The 20220-nt window shown below is 44.6% G+C and overlaps 1 protein-coding gene across 1 annotated transcript; it reads right to left on the bottom strand.

The window, feature by feature from the left end:
- Positions 1-1173: 1173 nt before the first annotated feature.
- On the bottom strand, positions 1174-19947 carry PRPF40A (pre-mRNA processing factor 40 homolog A). The gene is made up of 26 exons (XM_036386336.2): positions 19541-19947; positions 18046-18183; positions 15889-15969; positions 14587-14617; positions 14351-14373; positions 13616-13693; positions 13426-13536; positions 12595-12715; positions 12123-12147; positions 10736-11032; positions 9377-9485; positions 9017-9081; positions 8165-8329; positions 7776-7884; positions 7167-7317; positions 6931-7064; positions 6455-6569; positions 6242-6333; positions 6008-6124; positions 5370-5507; positions 4339-4434; positions 3527-3613; positions 3328-3424; positions 3156-3217; positions 2431-2565; positions 1174-2189 (listed from the first exon to the last, which is right to left on the bottom strand). The coding sequence occupies exons 1-26, from the start codon at positions 19901-19903 to the stop codon at positions 2097-2099; spliced, it is 3033 nt and encodes a 1010-aa protein (XP_036242229.2). The 5' UTR covers positions 19904-19947; the 3' UTR covers positions 1174-2096.
- Between the last annotated feature and the right edge of the window lie 273 nt (positions 19948-20220).

Raw genomic sequence — 20220 nt, forward strand, 5'->3', positions numbered from 1 at the left:
AGGACTAATCAGCACAGCCAAGGTTTCAACATTGATGGACACAGTTAAAAATCATCCAAACAAATCCAATAACTGACCTAAAAGAATCAATTTGGCTCAAATTCCTTCCAGTTTGCAGGCAGGAATGCAGAGGTTGAGCTGTTGGCTGTGCTGGGGCTGCTACAGGAAAAAATGGGGCTGGGAAACAGGAAAGAGGAAAACACCAAAAAAAGCTGGAAAAATAAACCTGAACTCAATTCCCTGGAAAACTCAATCCTGCCTTGCTTGGCTTAAGCTGAGTTTCTTCCAGCAAACTGAATTATTAAGATGTTAAGAAAATCCCACCATTGGAATAAGGGACATCCCCAGTTTTTTATTTTTGATGGGACAATCAGTGCAAACCTTTTAAAGTGATGCTCCCTTAGGGACAACTTTTTCCTTGAATTTGTGTGGATGCAAGGGAGTAAGAGCATTGGAAGAAGTTCCTCCCTGCTTACAAACCCTTAGGACCTGTCAGGCTCTAAATCCCAGCTCCATGGCAGATTCCAGGACCTGCTGCCCTCCTGTTTTCCAAACTCTGCTGGGCTGTTCCCACTTGGAGCACTCCCATTTTGGGATATAAATCCAGGGAGGTGGGTGGCAGGTGAGCAAAGCAAACCTGGCTCATTGTTCAGTCCTGGAGCAGCAATTATCCCATCCTTCCTTAGGAGAGCCTGCAGGGAAAAACCTGGAATATTCCAACCTGGATTTCCACACCAAACACCCGTGGATACCAAAAATCCCCCCCAAGTCCTGTTTGACCAAATCCAGGTGGTTTTCCCCCAGGCAATAGGTGATAAGCAACGACCCTTCAGGGGGAAACAGCAGGATTGGGATGTGCTTTCCCATCCCAAACCATCCCAGAAAATCCCAAAGCATCCCAGGGAAAAATGGTTATAAACCTCTTGCATTTTATATTTCAAATAACTCATTTCAATCTCAGGGTGTTCTTAAGGATTCTGAGCCTTGTAACCACCCCAGCCAGAAAATTCCCTGGATAAATTGATCCTTTGGGTGTTTATGCACTGGTAAAAGTGGTCAAAATTCAGGAAAAAACTCCTGAAAGGAATCCAAACAGTCTTCAAGCAGGTTCTGTGAGTGGTTCTGTGGCTCAGAGCCGTACAGAGTATTTAAGGAGAAATAAATACCAGTACATGCTAAAAGACAAGGTTTAATCATTGATAAAAATGTACAAAAATATTCCAAGGACAGCGGCTTCCCAATTTTCTCACCGAGCAGGGCTGGGGGCACCTTCCTGAACGTGCAGGGGCTGGAAAACAGGGGCTGGAGCTGCTTCCTCCTCCCTCCTCTGGGCTGTGCAGGTACATTCTGCAGCAGGTTCTTAAGGCAACACATGGAATTGCGTTTAACATTGGATTTTTATTCCTAAGTTTTCGGAAGGGGGAGAGAAAAGGTGGAGAGAAACGCTGGAGTAACAGCCAGGGCTGGGCCGGGGTGGGATTTCGGGAATGCCGAGGTGGTTGTGTCCCAAACGCTCCCTCTGCTGGCACAGCAGGAGAATTCCCATCCACAGCATTCCCTGGATTTGGGATCGATGGGAGTCGGGAGACGAACCAGTCTTGGACAAAAGCCCCGGTGCCAAACAACCCCAAAATCCAGGGGATTGCAGAACACATCAGGACATGGATTCCTTACTCCTGCTGCCTTCCCAAAAAAAAATTCCACCCAACCAAATTCATCAAAGAACAAAAGCACAAAGAATTAAATTAGTTTTTTTTTTTTTTTTCCTGAAGCTGAACTGGGCTCTGCCCAGGCAGCCCAGGGTTGCTCCCTGCCTTGGGAAGGACGCCGGGAAAGTGCTTGGGGACACTGCTGCCACCTGTGTGTCCCCTCCAGGGGATCCCAGCCCCCATCCCGCCCCGCAGCTCCAGGCCAGGCACAGCTTTGCCCTCAGAATTCCATGGATTTTTCTACTTTTGACTGGATTGAAGTGGTAAAAAACTAAAAGCCACCGTTGTTGTGGCCGTGGGCCACCGGCCACCGGCCCCAGGGCCTTGCCCACACAAGGCTTGGTTTTATTTTGCCACCTGTAAACATTTTTGGTATCAAGGATCTTCTCATTGATCTTCATCCAGCTGTTCCAAAAGAGTCCTCCTCTGCTTTTCCAGCTCCCCCTCGCTGAGCTCGCTGCCAGAGGTATCCCAGTTTCCCTGTGGAGAGATGGGACAGTGGTCAGGACGGGACTGTGCAGGGAGTTCCACACTGGGAGCCTCAGCAGGGACACACAGAGCTGGCTGCTCTGTGGCACTCAGAAAGCCCAAAATGCAAACTGGGGAATGGCAAAGACCTCCAGGATCCTCAAATGCAACCTCTGACCTCTCCCAGAGCACAGCTATGGAGCTGCATCCAGCAGAGCCCAAAGCACGGGGAAAAACAGGAAGCAGAGCTTACAGAATCTTTCCCAGGCCGTTTCTTAGTGGGAGATTTATGCTTGGACTCAGATCTCTGTCTGGCTCTTTCCTTCTCACTGTCCCTCTCTCTATCCTTCTTGTCCTTCTCTCGTTCCACATCAGATTCTGGTGAATCCTGTGGGGAAAAAAAATGGAATAGTGAATATTAATGTTGAATATTTTGGAGTTCAACTTCCATTTAAAGCATTGTAGAATCATGGAATGATTTCAGTTAGAAGGGACTTCAAATTTCATCCCATTCCAGCCCTGCCAGGGGCAGGGACACCTTCCCCTATCCCAGGTTTCTCCAGGTTGTCCACCCTGGCCTTGGACACTTCCAGCTTCTCTGGGCACCCTGTGTCAGGGCCTCCCCACCTTCCCAGGAAGAAGTGAAGCTCTTTCTGCATTTTGGATCCTTCCAGAGCTTCCAACACAAGCCTGATGCTCAGGCAGGCACAAGGAATGGCTGGGATCCTTTCCCAGAAGGAGAACACCTGGATCTGCCAGGATAAACAGCAAATCCCAGGCTACTCATGGAGTCCTCCACCTGGAGTTAAACCCTCCGAATTCAGCAGTTTTAAGTGGTTTAATAGTAGGAATATATAACAAAGTTGTTATTTTGGCAGTACCCTCCTCCAGCTTGATCCCAACTTTTCCCTAGGATCATCCAGGTGACAGCAGGCGCCAGGTTGTCCATAACCCAATTAGAAACTGAGCTCCACTTACAGACTTGTGCCTCCTCTTCTTGCTCTTCTTCTTGTGTTTTTTGGACTTCTTGTAGCTCCTCTCTGCAGCCACAGGGAGAGACAAAACCCCCAGGAATCAATGGATAAATCCCAAAGGGGAACAGCACAGCTGGTTTAAAGCCAGTCCCGTCCCATCCCATCCCATGCCGTACCGGACTCGGCGCTGGAAGAACGCTCGGACACTGACCGCGATTCCGAGCGCTGCCGCTTCTTCTTGGAGTGGCTGTCGTCATCCTCGGACTCTGAGCCCTTCACACACAGCCCAGGGGAGAATTCCAATTAGCAATGGGAATTCCAGCAGCAATCAGTGCAGCTGGGAATGGCAGGGGGAGGGTTTCCAGGGATACTCACGGAGCGGGAACGCGAGCGCTTCCGGTGGTGTTTTTTGGATTTCTTCGAATGTTTCTTGGTCTTGGAGTGGTGGTGCTGACACTCGTGCTGTGGGCAAGGCAAGGAGGGGAGAGCTTGGAATTCCAGCAGGGATTGGCCTTGGAAAAACCCTAAAATCCCAGCTCCTTCCACCATGGGTAAGGACAACTTCCCTGGAGCAGGGTGCTCAACCTGGCCTTGGCCAGTTCCAGGGATGGGGCAGTAAAACCTCATCAGCTCCTACAGAACATCCCAAAAATCTGATGGGATGTTTTTCCTCATCCACAAAAGCTGGGAAAGGTTAAAAACTCCATAATCACCATTGCATGGCAGCACCACCTTATCAGCTCCTACAGGACATCCCAAAGAATCTGATGGGATGTTTCTCCTCATCCAAGAAAGCTGGGAAAGGTTAAAAACTCCACAATCACCACTTAATGTCAAAATGGACACTGCTGCCATGTTGGAGCTGCAATAAAGGCAGCCAGGAGCAAGGAAAAACACCTGGATTCCCATGGATCTGCTCCCTGGATCCAAGCAAAGCCTGGCCTAAACCCACCCCTTGCTCTGCCTAATTGGAAATTACAGAATTAAAAGTCAAAATTTCAGCTGAAATTCTTCCAAACTGCAAGAAAAGCAACAAAATCCCCAAGTGTGAGAGCTGAAAAATCAAATTAATCTCCTGGTATCACTTTATGGAAACAATTCCATTAAATCCTTCTCCTTCCCACTCAATTTAGAAGGAATTTTCCTTGTCTGTTGTCCACTGATTTCAAAAATAAAGGAACAATTACCTCAAGTACATGAAGGAAATCCTTAAATATCCTTTTCCTTTCAGATTCCAGGGTGATGTCTTCAAATGCTGGTTCCTTCACAAATCTGTCTCTGATCTGTCAGGAAAATTAATTCTATTAATGATATTCTAAGAAATCAAATTATAAATTTATTAAGGTATTAGGATAGAAGAAATAGAAGAAAATAATAAAATATAATGTAGTAATAAAAATGGCATTAAGAAATAAGAAAACCAGTAAGGAATAATAATAAAACCTCTATAAATAATAATGAATAAAGATTAAAAGGAATAATAAAAATAAGGCATAATAAAAGTAACAAGAAAATTAAGAAATAAGAAATAAAATAAAAAAAATAAAAAATAAGAAAACTAAAACCCTGAAGAAATAAAAATAAGGAAAAATAAAACCAATAATAACAGAAATATGAAAAAATAATTAAAAACAAAAAAAGATAAGAAAAATAATAGAAAAATGAAAAAACAAAACAAATAATTTAAAAAAATAATAACAAAAAAAATTAATTTTCACCAGTTAAGAAGCCCCTGAACTGCTACAAGGCTAAATTTTTAATCCCAGATTTCCAAGCAATTCCCAAATTTCCAGTGTTCAGGGAAGCTCTAACTCATGGAAACACGGAAAACCCCACTGTTTTCCCTGCACATTCCATTTAAACTTAAAAAAACCCCAAATATTTATATAAATTATCCTTGGAAAGGAAAGGTTTTTCCAGGGTCTTTTATCCAGGACAAAGTTCTAAATAATTTCAATTAACTTTGGGAGGGTTGTGGGATTTTTTGAGGGGGTTTTGGTTTTTTTTCCAGTTCTTTTAGGATGTTCTTTGTTTCAAAAGGATGATGCTTTTCCTATCCATCTCCAAGTTTCCCTGAAGAACCCACAGGGTTGGATGGGATTTTGAAGCCCCATCAGCAGAACCAGGAAGAGCCTGGCAAACGTGGGGTTTTTTAGGGAGGAGCAGGGGCCTGTTTGGGAATTTGGGAATGTTTCCCCCAGGGAATTCTCATCCTTACATCCTCCCAGACAGCATCCAGCTCGATGGGAGGGGTGGCTTGTTTCAGCATGCTCTTGAAGGCCGATTCCTTCCTCTTCATCTTCCGGGCCTCCTCCTTCTCCCGCTCCCGTTCCCGCGCCTCCGCCTTCTCCAGCAGCTGCGGGGATGAAAGGAAGAGAATTCCATTTATTGGGAATTCTGCACCCTCAGAGTTGTGTCTGAGTCACTGGGAAATGACAAGGAAATTAACTGCTTTTCCTGTACTTAATTAATAGATCAAAACTATGATGTTAAATGGTTTGATCGAAAATTAATCCATTATTTCTTTTCCAAGCATGGAATTGCCTCTGCTGAAAATCCAATGATGCAAAACTACAGAACCATAGAAATTAGGAGAAATCTTATGTACAAACAGGAGAGCATCACTGAATTCCTATCCCAGAATTCCTCAAGTTTGGGAATGTTGACTGCTTGGACTAAGGTTTATTTCTATTGTGGCAACTGAAATCAGTTAAATAACCCTAAATAACAGAACATTCCTCAAATATTATGGAATTAGTTAAAAAACAAACCCTAATTCCTGTCTGGAGAAGGGATTTCCCACCCTAATTATCCAGATATCCCAATTAATTAATGAATTTATTAATTCATACTTACACTGTTGAAAGCCAGCTTGATGTTCCCTGCATCCAACGTGGTGGCTCTTTTAGTGGAGCTGATGACAGTGACAAAATCCTCAAAGGAAGTGTTCACCTCCACCACAAATCCTTTATCCTGGAAAAAATGGCTCCTTTGGCATGAGGGAAATCAGGAACTCCTTCAGCTCCAAGGGAATCCCAGCTCCCTTGGATGGGAAATGTGCAATTCGAGGAGGAGCCAGGTAATGCTCACCTTTAGGATGTCTTTAATTATCTTCTTCTCATCGTGGTAACGAGCTTTCAAATCCTCCACGTAAAACTTGAACAGGTCGAGTGCTGTTGATCCTGAGGGAGGGTTTAGTTAAGCCACAGGTCAGGTTTAACCCCAGAGCTGCATTTTTAGGTGTGGATTTAGGATTTGGGATTGCTGTGGCCTGCCCCAAAGCCCGGGATCTGCCCTCCTTACCAGGCTGGCCGAGCATGCTGGTGAATCTGATGTCGGAGCTGATGGCTGGGTACAATTCCATCCAGGAGGACATGGAGTGCAACTGCCCGTGCTCGTGCAGCTCATCCAGAAACAGCTGCAAAAAACAGGGGAAATGGGAATTTGGAGCCATTCCTCAAGCTTCTCCTTGGTACCAGCTGGGATGGATTGGCTTGGTAACTGGAATTCTACTTTTGTTCCAGAAAAATCCCTTTTTCTCTCGTTCTTCCTGCTTTTCTCCATCACCCACAACGTTCCAGCTGCATCTCCTTCCCATCCAGGCCTATCCCCCCTCTGATTTTTCTCTTGTGTGTAACACAGCAGAGAAAATACCACAACCCAACACCTCAGGCTTTAAACACACCCTTGAATCAACCCCCAGAAATAAAGAAAACCCACATGGAACATCCCATGATAATCCATGAGATTTTTAGGACAGAACTCCAAACTGCACCAACCTGGAAAGACTCCCTGTTTTTACGCTGCCTCCTCCTTTCCCTCAGCAAACTTTTCTGCTTCTCTTCCTCCTCCTCTTTCTCCAAGGCCCTGATGTGTTCCTCAAAACAGATCAGGGCATCCTCCTTATCCATGTCTAGCAAGAAAACAGGGAGAAGGGGGAAAAAACCATCAGGTTATTCCTTCCAAGTCAGGAAGGATCCTCCTCCCCAGAGAATTCCAGAGCCCACAGACATACTCTGGAGCTCCTCATCCTCAGCAAAGGTGGGGTTGTCCATGAGGTACTGCTGGGCCTCTGACCAGGTGGTGCAGTAGGTGACGTTGGCCATGTTATCCAGGATGTTCTTCAGAGCTTCCCAGTTCCTCTTCCGCAGCTGCTTGGCTTGTTCCTGAGGGGAAAAGGTTTTTTTTGGGACTCAATTTGAAGTGGTTTGGATAGAATTGTAAGATATCTAGTGTGTTCTCCAAGAAAATATGAAATTAAAGATTAATTTATATCAAATCATGGAATTCTAGTGTGGTTTGGGCTGGAAGGGTCCTTAAAGCTCATCCCATTCCAGCCTCCTGCCCTGGACAGGGACCAGGTTGCTCCAAGCCCCATCCTTGGACACCAAACAACACAATTCTTCCATCTTATTATTTCACTGATCCAGAATAAAATCCATCATGTGATTGATTAAAATCCCCTCAAAACTCAACACATGTTGAAATCAGCAGGAATAAATCCCAATAAACCCCACAACCTTCCCTAAAAGCTGCTGTTTATCTGCCATAAAGCCTCAAGCACAGGTTTAAAGTGATTTAGGACCAAGTGAGGAGATGTTGGATGGCTTTGAAGGGAATTTACCTTCTCCTTCTTGGACAGGAAGAACAGAACATCCTCATAGATCTCCAGCCGGTCCCGCTCGGATATGGCATTCCACACTTCCATCTCCCCAAACATCTGTTCAGCTTTTCTGGGCAAAGCAAATGAAAACCACACAACTATTTATTCATTTATTTATTTATTGGTGGTTGAATTATTCATCAACCCCCCAGAACATCAGGGAGAGCTGTTCCAAGAAGGAACAGATTTATAGGAATTCTTGGTTTTCCCCCTTGGAAGTTTTTTTTTTTTTTGTGATATATTTTGAATTTTTATAAAGGAAGAGAAAACTAACAATGGAAGTTGATGCCACTCCAAGCAGTGCATCCTATCAGGATTTTGATCCCAGATTTTTATCCCAAGTCTCTTACTTGTATCTGGTGGTGGATGTCATCTTCTCATGGTTTTCCAGGAAACGCTGGAAGGATTCCTTGGCTTCCTTGTACTTGGATCTGGCTTCTTCCTTCTCCTCCTTCTCTGTCTGAACTTTGTAGGCATTAAAGGCCTGCTTCTTTTCACTCAATTTTGCCAGAGCACTTCCCAGGAAAGAAAAGGAAAGAGCAATGTTATTTATAAATTAAAAAAAAAAAAATCAGGAAGAGAAGACAGAGGAAATCAGAAAAATCAGAAAAAAAATCAGAAAAAAAAGAAAGAAAATCAGAAAAAAAGAAAGAAAAAAGAAAAGAAAAATCAAATAATCAGAAGAAAAATTGGAAGAGAACCAGAAAATAAGAAAACTGAGGAGAAAGAAAGAAAACTGAGGAAAAAAGAGAGAAAACTGAGGAAAAAAGAGAGAAAACTGAGGAAAAAGAGAGAAAACTGAGGAGAAGGAAAGAAAACTGAGGAGAAGGAAAGAAAACTGAGGAGAAGGAAAGAAAACTGAGGAAAAAGAAAGAAAAGCCAGAACAATCAGAAAAGGAAAATAAAGAAAAATAACTAATAAAATCAAAACCAGAAAGCAAAAGGCAACAGGTTTGAATAATTCAGATTTGAGATAAAATTGATCTGAACATTTTAATCCCTAAATCAACATAAAACACCAACTTCCCCACTTTTTCCCAATAACAATGAAGCTGTTGGAAGCATTTCCTTATGGAGGGCAGGAAGACAATTCCCTGCCAGTGGCACAAGCCAGGAGTATCTGTTGCTGACAGGAGTTTGGATGTTTTGGAAGTAAATTCCCTAGAAAAAGGTTTGGATGGAACTGAAGGAGGACTCAGTACCTGTATCTGGGGTCATTAATGATCATTTTCATGGCCTGCTCCCAGGAAGCATTGGAGGGAACCCGCTGTGAAAACAGGAAATTATGGATGAATCAGACCTGGAGTTAACATCCAACAAGGAATAATTCCTTGGGAAAGAAAAAGCCATGGGAAAAGAAAAAAAAGAACAACATTTTATTTTTAAGCTAAAACAACACTTCACTGCAATGTTCTTTCTCTTTCATTTCCTCAAGAGTGAGGAGTTCTTCCCTAGAAAAATCAAATAAAACCTGGCAAATAAAACAGAAATGAAACTGGGTTTTGTAGTTCAAGAAAACATTAATAATTGGTCAATAAAATATTAATAATTGGCCCAAATACCTTTTCTTTTAACAGTTCTTTAAATGCTTGTTTGGCCTCTTCCTTTGTGTTCCACGTGTAGGTTTTTTTAACTGGTTGGGCATCCTCATCCTCCTTCTTTGCAGCAGCACTAAAGCAAAACAAATTTTATTATTTCAGAATTTTTTTCTAAGTTAGAGGCACTGAAGAGTCAAAAACCACCACAAAGTGAGTTTTATAAACAGCAAGTTCAAGTAAAAAAATAATTCTAATAATTCATACAAGGCTCTTCCTTACAGGCACCACAACTGATGAAAAAAAGATCAAAAAAAGTGAATTATTGAGGCAAAGTATTTCCCTCCTGCAACTGGCTGCCTGCTGAAGTTATCTAGAAATTATTTCTAAAAATATAATGTTGAAATTCAGCAGGAATATTAACATTTTATATAAAACTGTAAGGAGAAGTGCCTAAAAATGGGCTTCTCTTTAATTATATCCTGCTGTCTAAAATCCCCCACAGCAATTCCTTTTTTTTTTGAATTATAAAAATCCTAAGTTATAATTTTCCACATAATAGATCTTTCATTATTTAAAATAAAAAGGAATCATAGCTGGAACACATAAAAATCCCTTTAGTATTTTATTTTCTTCAAGTGATAACTAATGGCACCGATCCATGGAAAAGGAGCATGAAGAGGGAGGGAAGTGTTTAATGGCACCCTGGGAAATTCTTACAGACACTGGAAAATCCATGGAATGTTCCTGTCACTGATGCTACTGGGAAATGAAAAGCTGCAGCAAAGCCTTGAGGTTTCATAAACTGGAATGGCTTGGATGGGAGGGGACAGTAAAGCCCCCACAGTTCCATGGGCAGGGACACCTCCCCCTGTCCCAGCTGCTCCCAGCCCTGTCCAGCCTGGCCTTGGGCACTGCCAGGGATCCAGGGGCAGCCCCAGCTGCTCTGGGCACCTGTGCCAGAGCCTCATCACCTTCCCAGGAAACGATTTCTTCTCAATCCCTGATCTAAGCCTGCCTTCCACCAGCTCAAAGCCATTCCCTCTTGTCCAGTGATGAATTATTCATTCCCTTGAAGAACTTGCTGTAAGTGTGCTACAGGTTTGTGGGAAGACCTTGGTGTTTGGGCTAAGAACCATGGGATGGGTTGGGTGGGAAGGGACATTAAGGATCATCCCAATCCACCCCTGCCATGGGCAGGGACACCTTCCACTATCCCAGGCTGCTCCAAGCCCTGTCCAACCTGGCCTGGGACACTTCTAGGGATCCAGGGACAGCCACAGCTTCTGTGGGAATTCCATCCCAGGGCCTCACAGAGAACAATCCCCCCTAACATCCCCCCCAAATCCCCTTTCCTGGAGCTGACACCCATCCCCTGGCACTCACTCTCCCGAGGCCTCCTGCCTGGCTGCCTCATCCGTGGCGGCCGCCGCGGCGTCCGCGCTCCCGTCCTGCGTGCCGGGGGCGGCGCCGCCCTGGCCCTGCTCCTCGGCCGTGGCAGTGCCAGCCGTGTCCGTGTCCCCCGTGGTGGCGGCCGGGGCCGATTCCCCCTCAGGAGCAGCTCCTGCAGGAGCAGCCGCGGCCGTGGCGCTCTCGGTGGCCGGGGCCGCGCTGGCCCCGCTCGGGGCATCCCCGGCCGTGGCCGGAGCCGAGGCGGCGGCAGCCGCATCCTCTGGCTTCGTGCTGGGGACAAAAACAACAGCGGTCACCTGCGGGCTCCGGTCTGGAGATTTAGGGCAACGGGGCAGCTTAGGACGTGGTGAAAGTGGGGAATGTGGGGTTTGGGGTGAGTGAAAGACTCGGAAAAGGTTTATAGGCCCTCAGGGAAAAGGGTTTGTAAGGCCTCAGGAAAAAAGGGTGAAAAGCCCTCAGGAAAAAAAGAGGTGAAGGCCTTCAGGGTAAAAAAGGGGTTGAAGAGCCTCAGGGTAAAAAAAGGGGCTGAAGAAGCCTCAGGGTAAAAAAAGGGGCTGAAGAGCCTCAGGAAAAAAAGGGGCTGAAGAGCCTCAGGAAAAAAAGGGGCTGAAGAAGCCTCAGGGTAAAAAAAGGGGCTGAAGAGCCTCAGGAAAAAAAGGGGCTGAAGAGCCTCAGGGAAAAAAGGGTTTGAAGAACCTCAGGGAAAAAAGGGTTGAAGAGCCTCAGGAAAAAAAGGGGCTGAAGGCCTTCAGGGTAAAAAAGGGGCTGAAGGCCTTCAGGGTAAAAAAAGGGGCTGAAGAACCTCAGGGAAAAAAGGGTTTGAAGACCCTCAGGGAAAAAAGGGGCTGAAGGCCTTCAGGGTAAAAAAGGGGCTGAAGGATCCTAGGAAAGGTTTGAAGGCCTCAGGGAAAAAAGGGTGAAAGATCCTCAGGAAAGGGGTTGAAGGCTCCCAGGACAAAAAGGGTAAAAGATCCTCAGGAAAAAAAGGGTAAAAGACCCTCAGGAAAGAGGGTTTAAAGGATCCTAAGAAAGGTTTGAAGGCCATCAGGAAAAAAAGGGCTTGAAGAGCGTCAGGGAAAAAAAGGGCTTGAAGGATCCTAGGAAAAGTTTGAAGACCCTCAGGAAAAAAAGGGCTGAAAGGCCCTCAGGAAAAAACAGGCTTGAAGGCCATCAGGAAAAAGGGGTTGAAGAACCTTGGGGAAAAAGGGTTTGTAGGACCCTAAGAAAAGTTCAAAGACGCTCAGGAAAAAGGTTTAAACTTCAACAGGAAAGGTTTGAAGATCCCCAGGAAAGGCTTGAAGGCCCTCATAAAAAGTTTGAAGGCCCTCATGAAAAAATTAGTAAAATGATAAAAATGTACCTGTTTTCTTCAGCTTTAATCATTGCTAGAGGAAAAAAGGAGAAAAACCATTAAAATATAGCTTTAAAATAGTTCATATACATAGGAAGTTCTTGTAATTCTTGATTTAATAAAAGCAAAGTTTTAAATGTTTTTGTGACATCAAAAATTTTAATGTTTGTGTCCTTCAAAGACTGAAATCAATCGAGATTAAAATAAAGTTTAGAAATGCCACTACAGAGAGATTGGGAATATAAAAATGACTTTTTGGTTTGAAATAATTCTTTGAATTTGTAAAAAAGTAGTTCAAAGACCCAGAAAGAAAGTCAGGATTATTAAACAGAATTTTAAGAAAGAAAATATTTAAATTACTGTTGCCTATTACTTTTTTAACATTTATTCTTTCCCTCCCAGCTGATTTTGTTGCTATTTAAATAAATAATATAATTAATTAATATATATTTATAAAAATGCAAGTTCTTATCTCTTTTACCTTCAAGATCCTCCAGCTCTTTGGGTTTTGCCCAGCGGGATTCCTTTGTTTGGGAATTGTAATAATAAGGCTTCCCAGAGTCTGATTTATACTCCTTCCAGGGACACTTGGACAGCAATTGCTGATGGAGAGAAAACAAAGATTTTCCAAGGAAAATCTCCTTTAGTAACTCCTTAAATAAGGATTCTTGTTTCCCTCTTCCCTATTCCTGCTCCTTAAATAAGCAATTAGGAACATCATTAGGTGAAATAATTATGAGGCACAAGGCTTTGGGTGCATTAAAGTTCCATTCCTGGAGCTCTTTCTTCCTGAAAAAAAAAAATCAAATTTCAAGTTTTCCCATTTTCTTCCTTGTGGATTTAGCTTTGGTTTAAGTTTTATTTTCAGTTCTCAGCTACAAACTTCAAATATTCCTCAGGAAAACAGAAAAATTGTTAAAAAATGTGAAAACAAATCACATTGGATCAATTTGATTTGATAGTATCTAACAGGAATAAACATGGGGAATTCTAAGGAATTCCTTGTATATTTTAAGAGCATTAATTTGACCAAAACAGTAATGTCTAGGAATTTTTCCTCTCTAAATAATAACCCCCCCCCACATTTTTAATAAAAAAGCCTATCTAAAAATGAGGAAAATGAGGAATTTTGGCCACTTTGCACCTTCAAGTTCTCCCAACATAAGGAGAACAATCCAAATATTTTAGGAACATTTCCTATTGGAAGAGTTTGCTCCCATTGCTTCCAGCAGAATTCTCCCTGCTGCAGGTGTCAGGCTTGGAACTCCTCGTGTTCCCACAATATCCCAGAGTTAATTTGGGATTTGGTTACCTCAGCAGGGGTTTTGAGGTCATCTGGCTTCTCCCACGTGGACTGCTTGGTCTCAGTGTTGTAGTAATAAGTTCTTCCATCCGGGGACTTGTGCTCCGTCCACGTGGATTTCTGAAAAAATTCCAAAGGAAATTAATAATGATGTAATAAGAAATGGGATCCAAGTCCACAGAAAGAGTGGGATACAGACCTGCTTGGAGTGCTCCTCGCTGGCAGAGCTGGTGGTGGTGGAGCTCTGCTGGACTGTGGACACCACGGGATGCGTTGTCTGAGGAGGACACAAAACAGCCTTGGAAAATCCTCATCAACTGGTGGGTTTCACCCAAATACCCTGGATTCTCCAAGTGGTGCAGCAGCACAGCAAAGGCAGGGAGCCAAATTCACACCTTGAGGCAGTGTTTTTCCCAGAAACCTCCTTCTTTGGGAGTGGAGCTGTTCAACTGCACATTCCCAAGGGCCTGATTCCCCCAGGAAGTGCGAGCCAAGGGGTCAGACCACAGCAAGCCCAAGCCACAATTCCAGCAGCACTCCCTGTTCCCACATCTGGAGGGAAATCTGCTGCAGGAAGATTGTGGCTGCCTGAGCTCCCTCACACCACACTTCCTGCTGCTTTCCATGGCCAGCTTCCCCATGAATTCCCTGGAATCCCTGCTGTGGATCAGGGATTTGGTATTGCCAGGGAAAACTGGATTTCCATGGACAGGATGGAAATTCCATGGAAATAATGTGGATATCATCTATTTAATAATTAAATTGGGACAAGGCCCACAGATTTCAAGGAACAAGCAAAAACTTGGAAAAACAGCAGGAGAAAAAAGGAGGGGAGGAAAAAATAGAATTAAGGTTTTCCTTTAAATCCCTAAAACCAAGTTTGCCCCACATCACAATGAAATTCCAACCTTCTGGAATTGTGCTTTCCACATACCTGAGTCCCAGGAGGGGTCACACCTGAAAAATAAATAATTAAAAATTAATAAAAGGTTTGGTTGCTTCATTTTCCTAAATATTCCTCCACGTGTGCAAGGAAAAAAATGTCCTGGGCACCAGTGGAGACTCCAGGACTGAAATGCTCCATTCCATTTTAGGGAAAAGGGGAATTTTTTAATGTTTCAGTTGATTTTGGTTAAATATTTTGAAATTATATCAAGTTGTTTTACTTACCTACTTGTGCATCCATGCTGTTCACTCCTGGCTGTAAAAATAATTAAAACAAACATTTAAACAATTAAATTAATTAATTCCTGAGGAATTAAATCCTAAAAAAAAATCCAATATTCATTATCCAAACAAGGCTTTTCTGCCAAAAAAGGCTCAAATCCTTAAATAAGGATTCTTGCTTCCCCCTTAATTATTCCTGCTCCTTAAATAAGCAATTAGGAACATCATTAGGTGGGATAATTAGGGGGCATATGGCTTTGGGTGTATTAAAACTGCATTCCTGGAGCTCTTCCTGAAATTCCTTCCAATTAAGGAAAAAAAAAATCAACCAAATTCCAAGGCTTCCCATTTTTTTTCCTTGTGGATTTAGCTTTGCTTAAGGTTTATTTTCAGCTCTCAGCTACAAACTACAAATATTCCTCAAGAAAACAGAAAAATTGTGAAACAAGTGAAAATAAATCACACTGGATCAATTTGATTTGATATTATCCAACAGGAATAAACCAGGAAATCCCCAGAAATTTGTTGTGTATTTGTTGTGTAATTTGACCAAAACAGGAATTTCTTAATGTATTTTAAGAGCATTAATCTGACCAAAATACTAATTTTTAGGAATTTCACTCTTCAAATCAGCACAGCAAAGGTTTGTGCTCAGCATTAGAGGAAATTCCAGAGGAATTCAGGGATTTAAACCTGCATGGGAAGAAAACCCATAAAAATAATTTATTTCTAAATTGAAATGGCTGGAACTGGTTTTAAGTGAATCTCTTAGGCTTGGACTAAATTTGTTTCTTAAGAACAAGATTTAACTTAAATTTTTTCCCCTCAGAGATTTTATGTGTATTTTAACTTTTCCCTCTCCACTTCCACCCAAAGAGTGGAATGAGCTATTCCAGCAATTTTTAGACCCAACTGAATTTCAGGAACTTTTAATAAAAAAAAATCTCATTCTAATGGATTCAAATCTCTCTAATATTGAATCAAAATTCTTTAAAAAAATTACAATTTAAGAGTAAAGAATCTCTTGGTCAGACAATTTAACAATCCAGGGTCACAGTGATTCCTGCCAAACTCCAGGAAGTGAAGGATAAGCAATGAAAGAAAAACTAAAAGGAGTTTAAAGACTGATGAAAATCACAAAAATCTTATTTTTAATTATTCAAGAGTCACATAAAACTCCACTGTAATGAAAATAATTTAAAATTTAAATTCTTATTTTCTAATTAAAGAAAGCCAAGAGTGATCAACTGCAACTGCTAAAAAGAGCTTTTAAAAACTAAACAAAAGAAATTAAATTAAACTCACAGGAACCGTGGGCTGCATGGCAGCCTGGGACATGTGGGACATCATCATTCCAGGCATCACCGACTGCATCATTCCAGGCATCTGGAATTCAAGAGCATTTCCCATATATTTTATCATATTCTCAACACAAAATACAGTATTTCTATTTAAAAGCCATTATATTATACTTCTTTCTAATTAAATAAAAAAGCCCCAAAAAAAACCCCAACCAAACATCCCTCTTAGGTACAGAAAAATAAAGTAGATTTGTGGGATTGTGATTTCCTACATAACATTCCCACTCAACTGGGATATTCCTATTAGGAATGGCATGTCCACATTCCAAAGCTGGACAGGAAATAACAATAAAAACCATTTAAGCTGCAAAGGAACAATAGCAAATGATGTGGGACCTGATTCCATTACTGGAAGCCTGAGTGAAAGCAGGAAAAGCAAAGGTTGGGAATGATGAATTCCCACAGAATTCCAAGGCTACAGGGAATAAAGGAACAAAGGAAAGGTGAACCCCCAGGTGTGACATTTACCTTCAGCTTTTTGCTCTCCATCTACCAAAAAGTCCTGAGTTGCTCCCTAAAATGTGAAATATTGAAATATTCCCTGGCTAAGTGTGGGAATTGTGGAAAAGGAGGTACAAAAAAAGCAGAGAAATAAATGAGAATTTCTACTTCACCTCCTAATGAACACACACAGTGCTAATGAGTCAAATACTCCTCATTTTTTAAAAATTGTTTTATTGATACCCCAGAAGCTGCAAATCCCCACTGAAAAAATTCCTACCAAGCCCTTTTAATTTAAGGAAGACAAGGATGCACTGTCCAAGGAATTGCAAAGGAAGAGGAGTTGTCACCAAGGTTTAATCCTTCCCTGCCTCTCTTCCATAATCCACCATCACAAGGAGCATCCCAAGGACATTCAGCATTCCTGGGATATTTATTATACCCACAGGAGAATTATTTCTTTTAAGAGTTGAGGATTTCATCACAAACCACCCAGGAAATGTGGCAATTGAGAAGAAAAGCTGCCAAAAGCAGGGCCATGGTCGTGGCCGTGTCACCTGCCAGGGCTTTTCCAATCCCATGGCATCAGAAACAATGGGATGCAGGGATTACAAACCCACCCCTAGGATTCCAACAGGAATCCTGCAAAAATCCTCTACTTCTTTGCTTCTTCTCTTGCTGTAATATTCACTGTGTAGGAACTGGCCAAGAATTACAGAAACGTGAAGTCTCAAGACAAACCTATCCCTTCAAAAATCTACAGGAAACTTCCAAAAAAATGGAATAAATCCCAAATTATGGATTGATAATTCAACTTAGAGGTGCATTACCTATTCTCATCCAAAAACACTTGAATAAATCCCAAATAATGGATTGAAAGTTGGAGGTGCATTAATTACCTGTTCACATCCAAACCTGGAATAAACTGGAATAAACCTGTTCTCATCCAAAACTGGAATAAATCCCAAATTATGGATTGATAATTAAACTTAGAGGTGCATTACCTATTCTCATCCAAAACAACTTGAATAAAGCCCAAATAACTGACTGAAAGTTAGAGGTGCATTAATTACCTGTTCTCATCCAAAACACTGGAATAAATCCCAAATTATGGATTGAAAATTAGAGGTGCATTACCTATTCCCATCCAAAAACACTTGAATAAATCCCAAATAACTGACTGAAAGTTAGAGATGCATTAATTACCTGTTCTCATCCAAAACACTGGAATAAATCCCAAATTATGGATTGATAATTAGAGGTGCATTACCTATTCCCATCCAAAAACACTTGAATAAATCCCAAATAATTGACTGAAAGTTGGAGGTGCATTAATCACCTGTTCTCACCCAAAACACTTGAACAAATCCCAAACTATGGATTGATAATTAAAGTTAGAGGTACAGTAATTACCTGTTCTCATTCCGAAACACTTCAATAAATCCCAAATTATGGACTGATAATTAGAAGTATGTTAATTACCTGTTACCATACCAAATTCCAGCTAAAGTCCCAGAGGTGCAGCAATTCCCTGCTCCCCATAAGGAGGGTTTTACCTGGCCAGGCTCACTCCCCCTGAGTTCTCCCCCTCCTTTTCCCAGGGAGATTTCCCTGCCGAGGGCTGATCCCAGGGAACAGGACGCTGCTGGAATTGCCTTACCTGCCCCATCGGGGGTCCTCCCATGGGGGGCATCATCTGAGGCATCATCCCGTGGGGAACTGGGGGCATGTTGGGGGGTCTCTGGCCCATGGGGTGCATCCCCATGGGGGGGTAGTGGGGCATGCCCGGGTGGCCCATCTGGAAAACACCAACAACAGGGAAAATCAGCACCGAGGCAGCCACCCCACACACACTCTCCAAAAGGAATAAGAAAAAGCCCTTTCCAGGAGTTTTTCATTCTTTTCCAACACTTTAAGTACTTTCTGTTCCACACAGATGCAACAGCTCTGAGAACACCTTAAGATAAAGCCTGGGCGCTTTTCCCTTTGGAAAATACATTTAGCAGGAAGGAAAAAAAAAATCAAATTATTGATCACAGAATCCCAGAATGGTTTGGGTAGGAGGGACCTTAAAGTTCGTCCAGTTCCACCTTCTGGGACACCTTCCACTATCCCAGGTGCTCCAACGTGGCCTTGGACACTTCCAGGGATGGGGCAGCCTGGAATTCCATCCCAGGAACCCCCACCTTCATAGGGAAGGAATTCTCTCCTAATTTCCCCTAACTTTACACCCTTTCAGTCCAAAAGCAGTTTTCCAGTGATTTTCTTCTTATCCCAATCTTCCAGGGGCTAGGAGTCACAAAAAGAAACCACGAGCAACTAAAAAGGTTTGAGTCTTCTGGGCAGAACACTTGACTTTTCCCAATCATATCCTCTCACAGCACATGCAGTGACAGCTCCTGTTTCCCAAGCCCCAGGTAATTCCAGGTGGAACAGTGTTTCCTAAAAATCTCCTCTGACCCTCTTTGGAGTGTTGATTCCCTTTCAGAGGGCCCTACCACCCTGGTGCAGAGAAGGTCCTCCCAAGCCTGCTTTTCCCCAGGCTGAGCCCCTTTCCAGCTCCCTCAGCTGCTCCTGGGGCTCCAGATCCTCCCCAGCTCTGGATACAGCCAGGTCTGTGATCCGCTGTGCCCTGGGGGGCATCGGGAAGGGCATTTCCAGCAGGTCAGGCAGGGATCCTGCCCCTCCAAGGCACCTCTGGGTGCTGTGTCCAGCTCTGGCTCCACAGCACAGCAGGGACAGCAGCTCCTGGAGCTGAGCAAGGGCCTGGAGCATCTCGGTGCCCAGGAGAGGCTGAGGGAGCTGGGGCTGCCCAGCCTGGAGAGGAGCCCCAGTGAGAGCGGCCTCAGCCCTGGCTGTCCTTGGGTGCACGGAAGGCTCCATGCAGGGCCCAGCAATGGCACCAGAGGAAGGCAAGGACTGATGCCCAGGAAGTTCCACCTGTACACGAGCATCAACTTCCTCCTTGTGCGGGTGACAGGTGCCCAGAGAGGTTTTGGCGTCTCCCTCAGCGGGGACACCCAGAACCGCCTGGACACAGCCCTGCACCATGGGATGCCCATCCCACCCAACCCTAGGATGACCCCGGAGCAGGAAGGCGGGACCAGCTTCCGCACGCTGCGACTCCGTGCCCCCCCTCCCGAGCCCGCACTCACCATGAGAGAGCCGCGGTCGACGCCGCCGGGCCGCATGGCGGGGCTGAGCAGGGAGCCCCCGCAGCGGCCCAGGAGGCGCCCGCGCAGCGGCGGCCGCGGGGCCGCGGGCCCGAAGGGCAGCAGCGGCTCGGGCTCCCCGCGGGGCGGGAGCAGCGGCGCCAGCAGGCTGACGGGCTTCCCCGCCGGCCAATCGGGGCGCGCCGCCAGCCGCGCGCTCTTCGGCGATTGGTCGGCGCCCGAGCCCACCGGCCGCACGGCGTCGCCCGGCGTCAGCTGCATGAGGGGCGGCGGCTTCGGCAGCGAGAACGGCAGCGGCTGCGGGGAGGCGGCGGCGGCCGCGGCCGTAGAGTCCCCGCCGGACATGGCGGCGGCGGGCGGCCCGGCCCCGCGGCGCGGCGCTGGCTCGGGCGGCTCCCGAGAGCGCGGGGCGCGGAGCGAAGCGGCGGCTGCGGCGGCCGAACGCGGGGCACGCCGGGAAACCGCTCACGTGGGACCGGGGGCGGTGCGCGATCAGCCGGGCGGTACCAACAGCGCCGCAAGGAGGGGGTGACTTCCCCCGCCACCATTTCAGCTCAGCTCGGGAGGTGGCGGCAGATCTCCCCTCAGCTGTGTTGCGGGTGGTACGCGCCGGGTTCGTGCTTCCCCCCCGTGACGGTGCGGGTGGTACGGGCCGAGCGCGG

Source organism: Molothrus ater, chromosome 7 (genome assembly GCF_012460135.2).
Source record: "Molothrus ater isolate BHLD 08-10-18 breed brown headed cowbird chromosome 7, BPBGC_Mater_1.1, whole genome shotgun sequence".
Taxonomy (NCBI): domain Eukaryota; kingdom Metazoa; phylum Chordata; class Aves; order Passeriformes; family Icteridae; genus Molothrus; species Molothrus ater.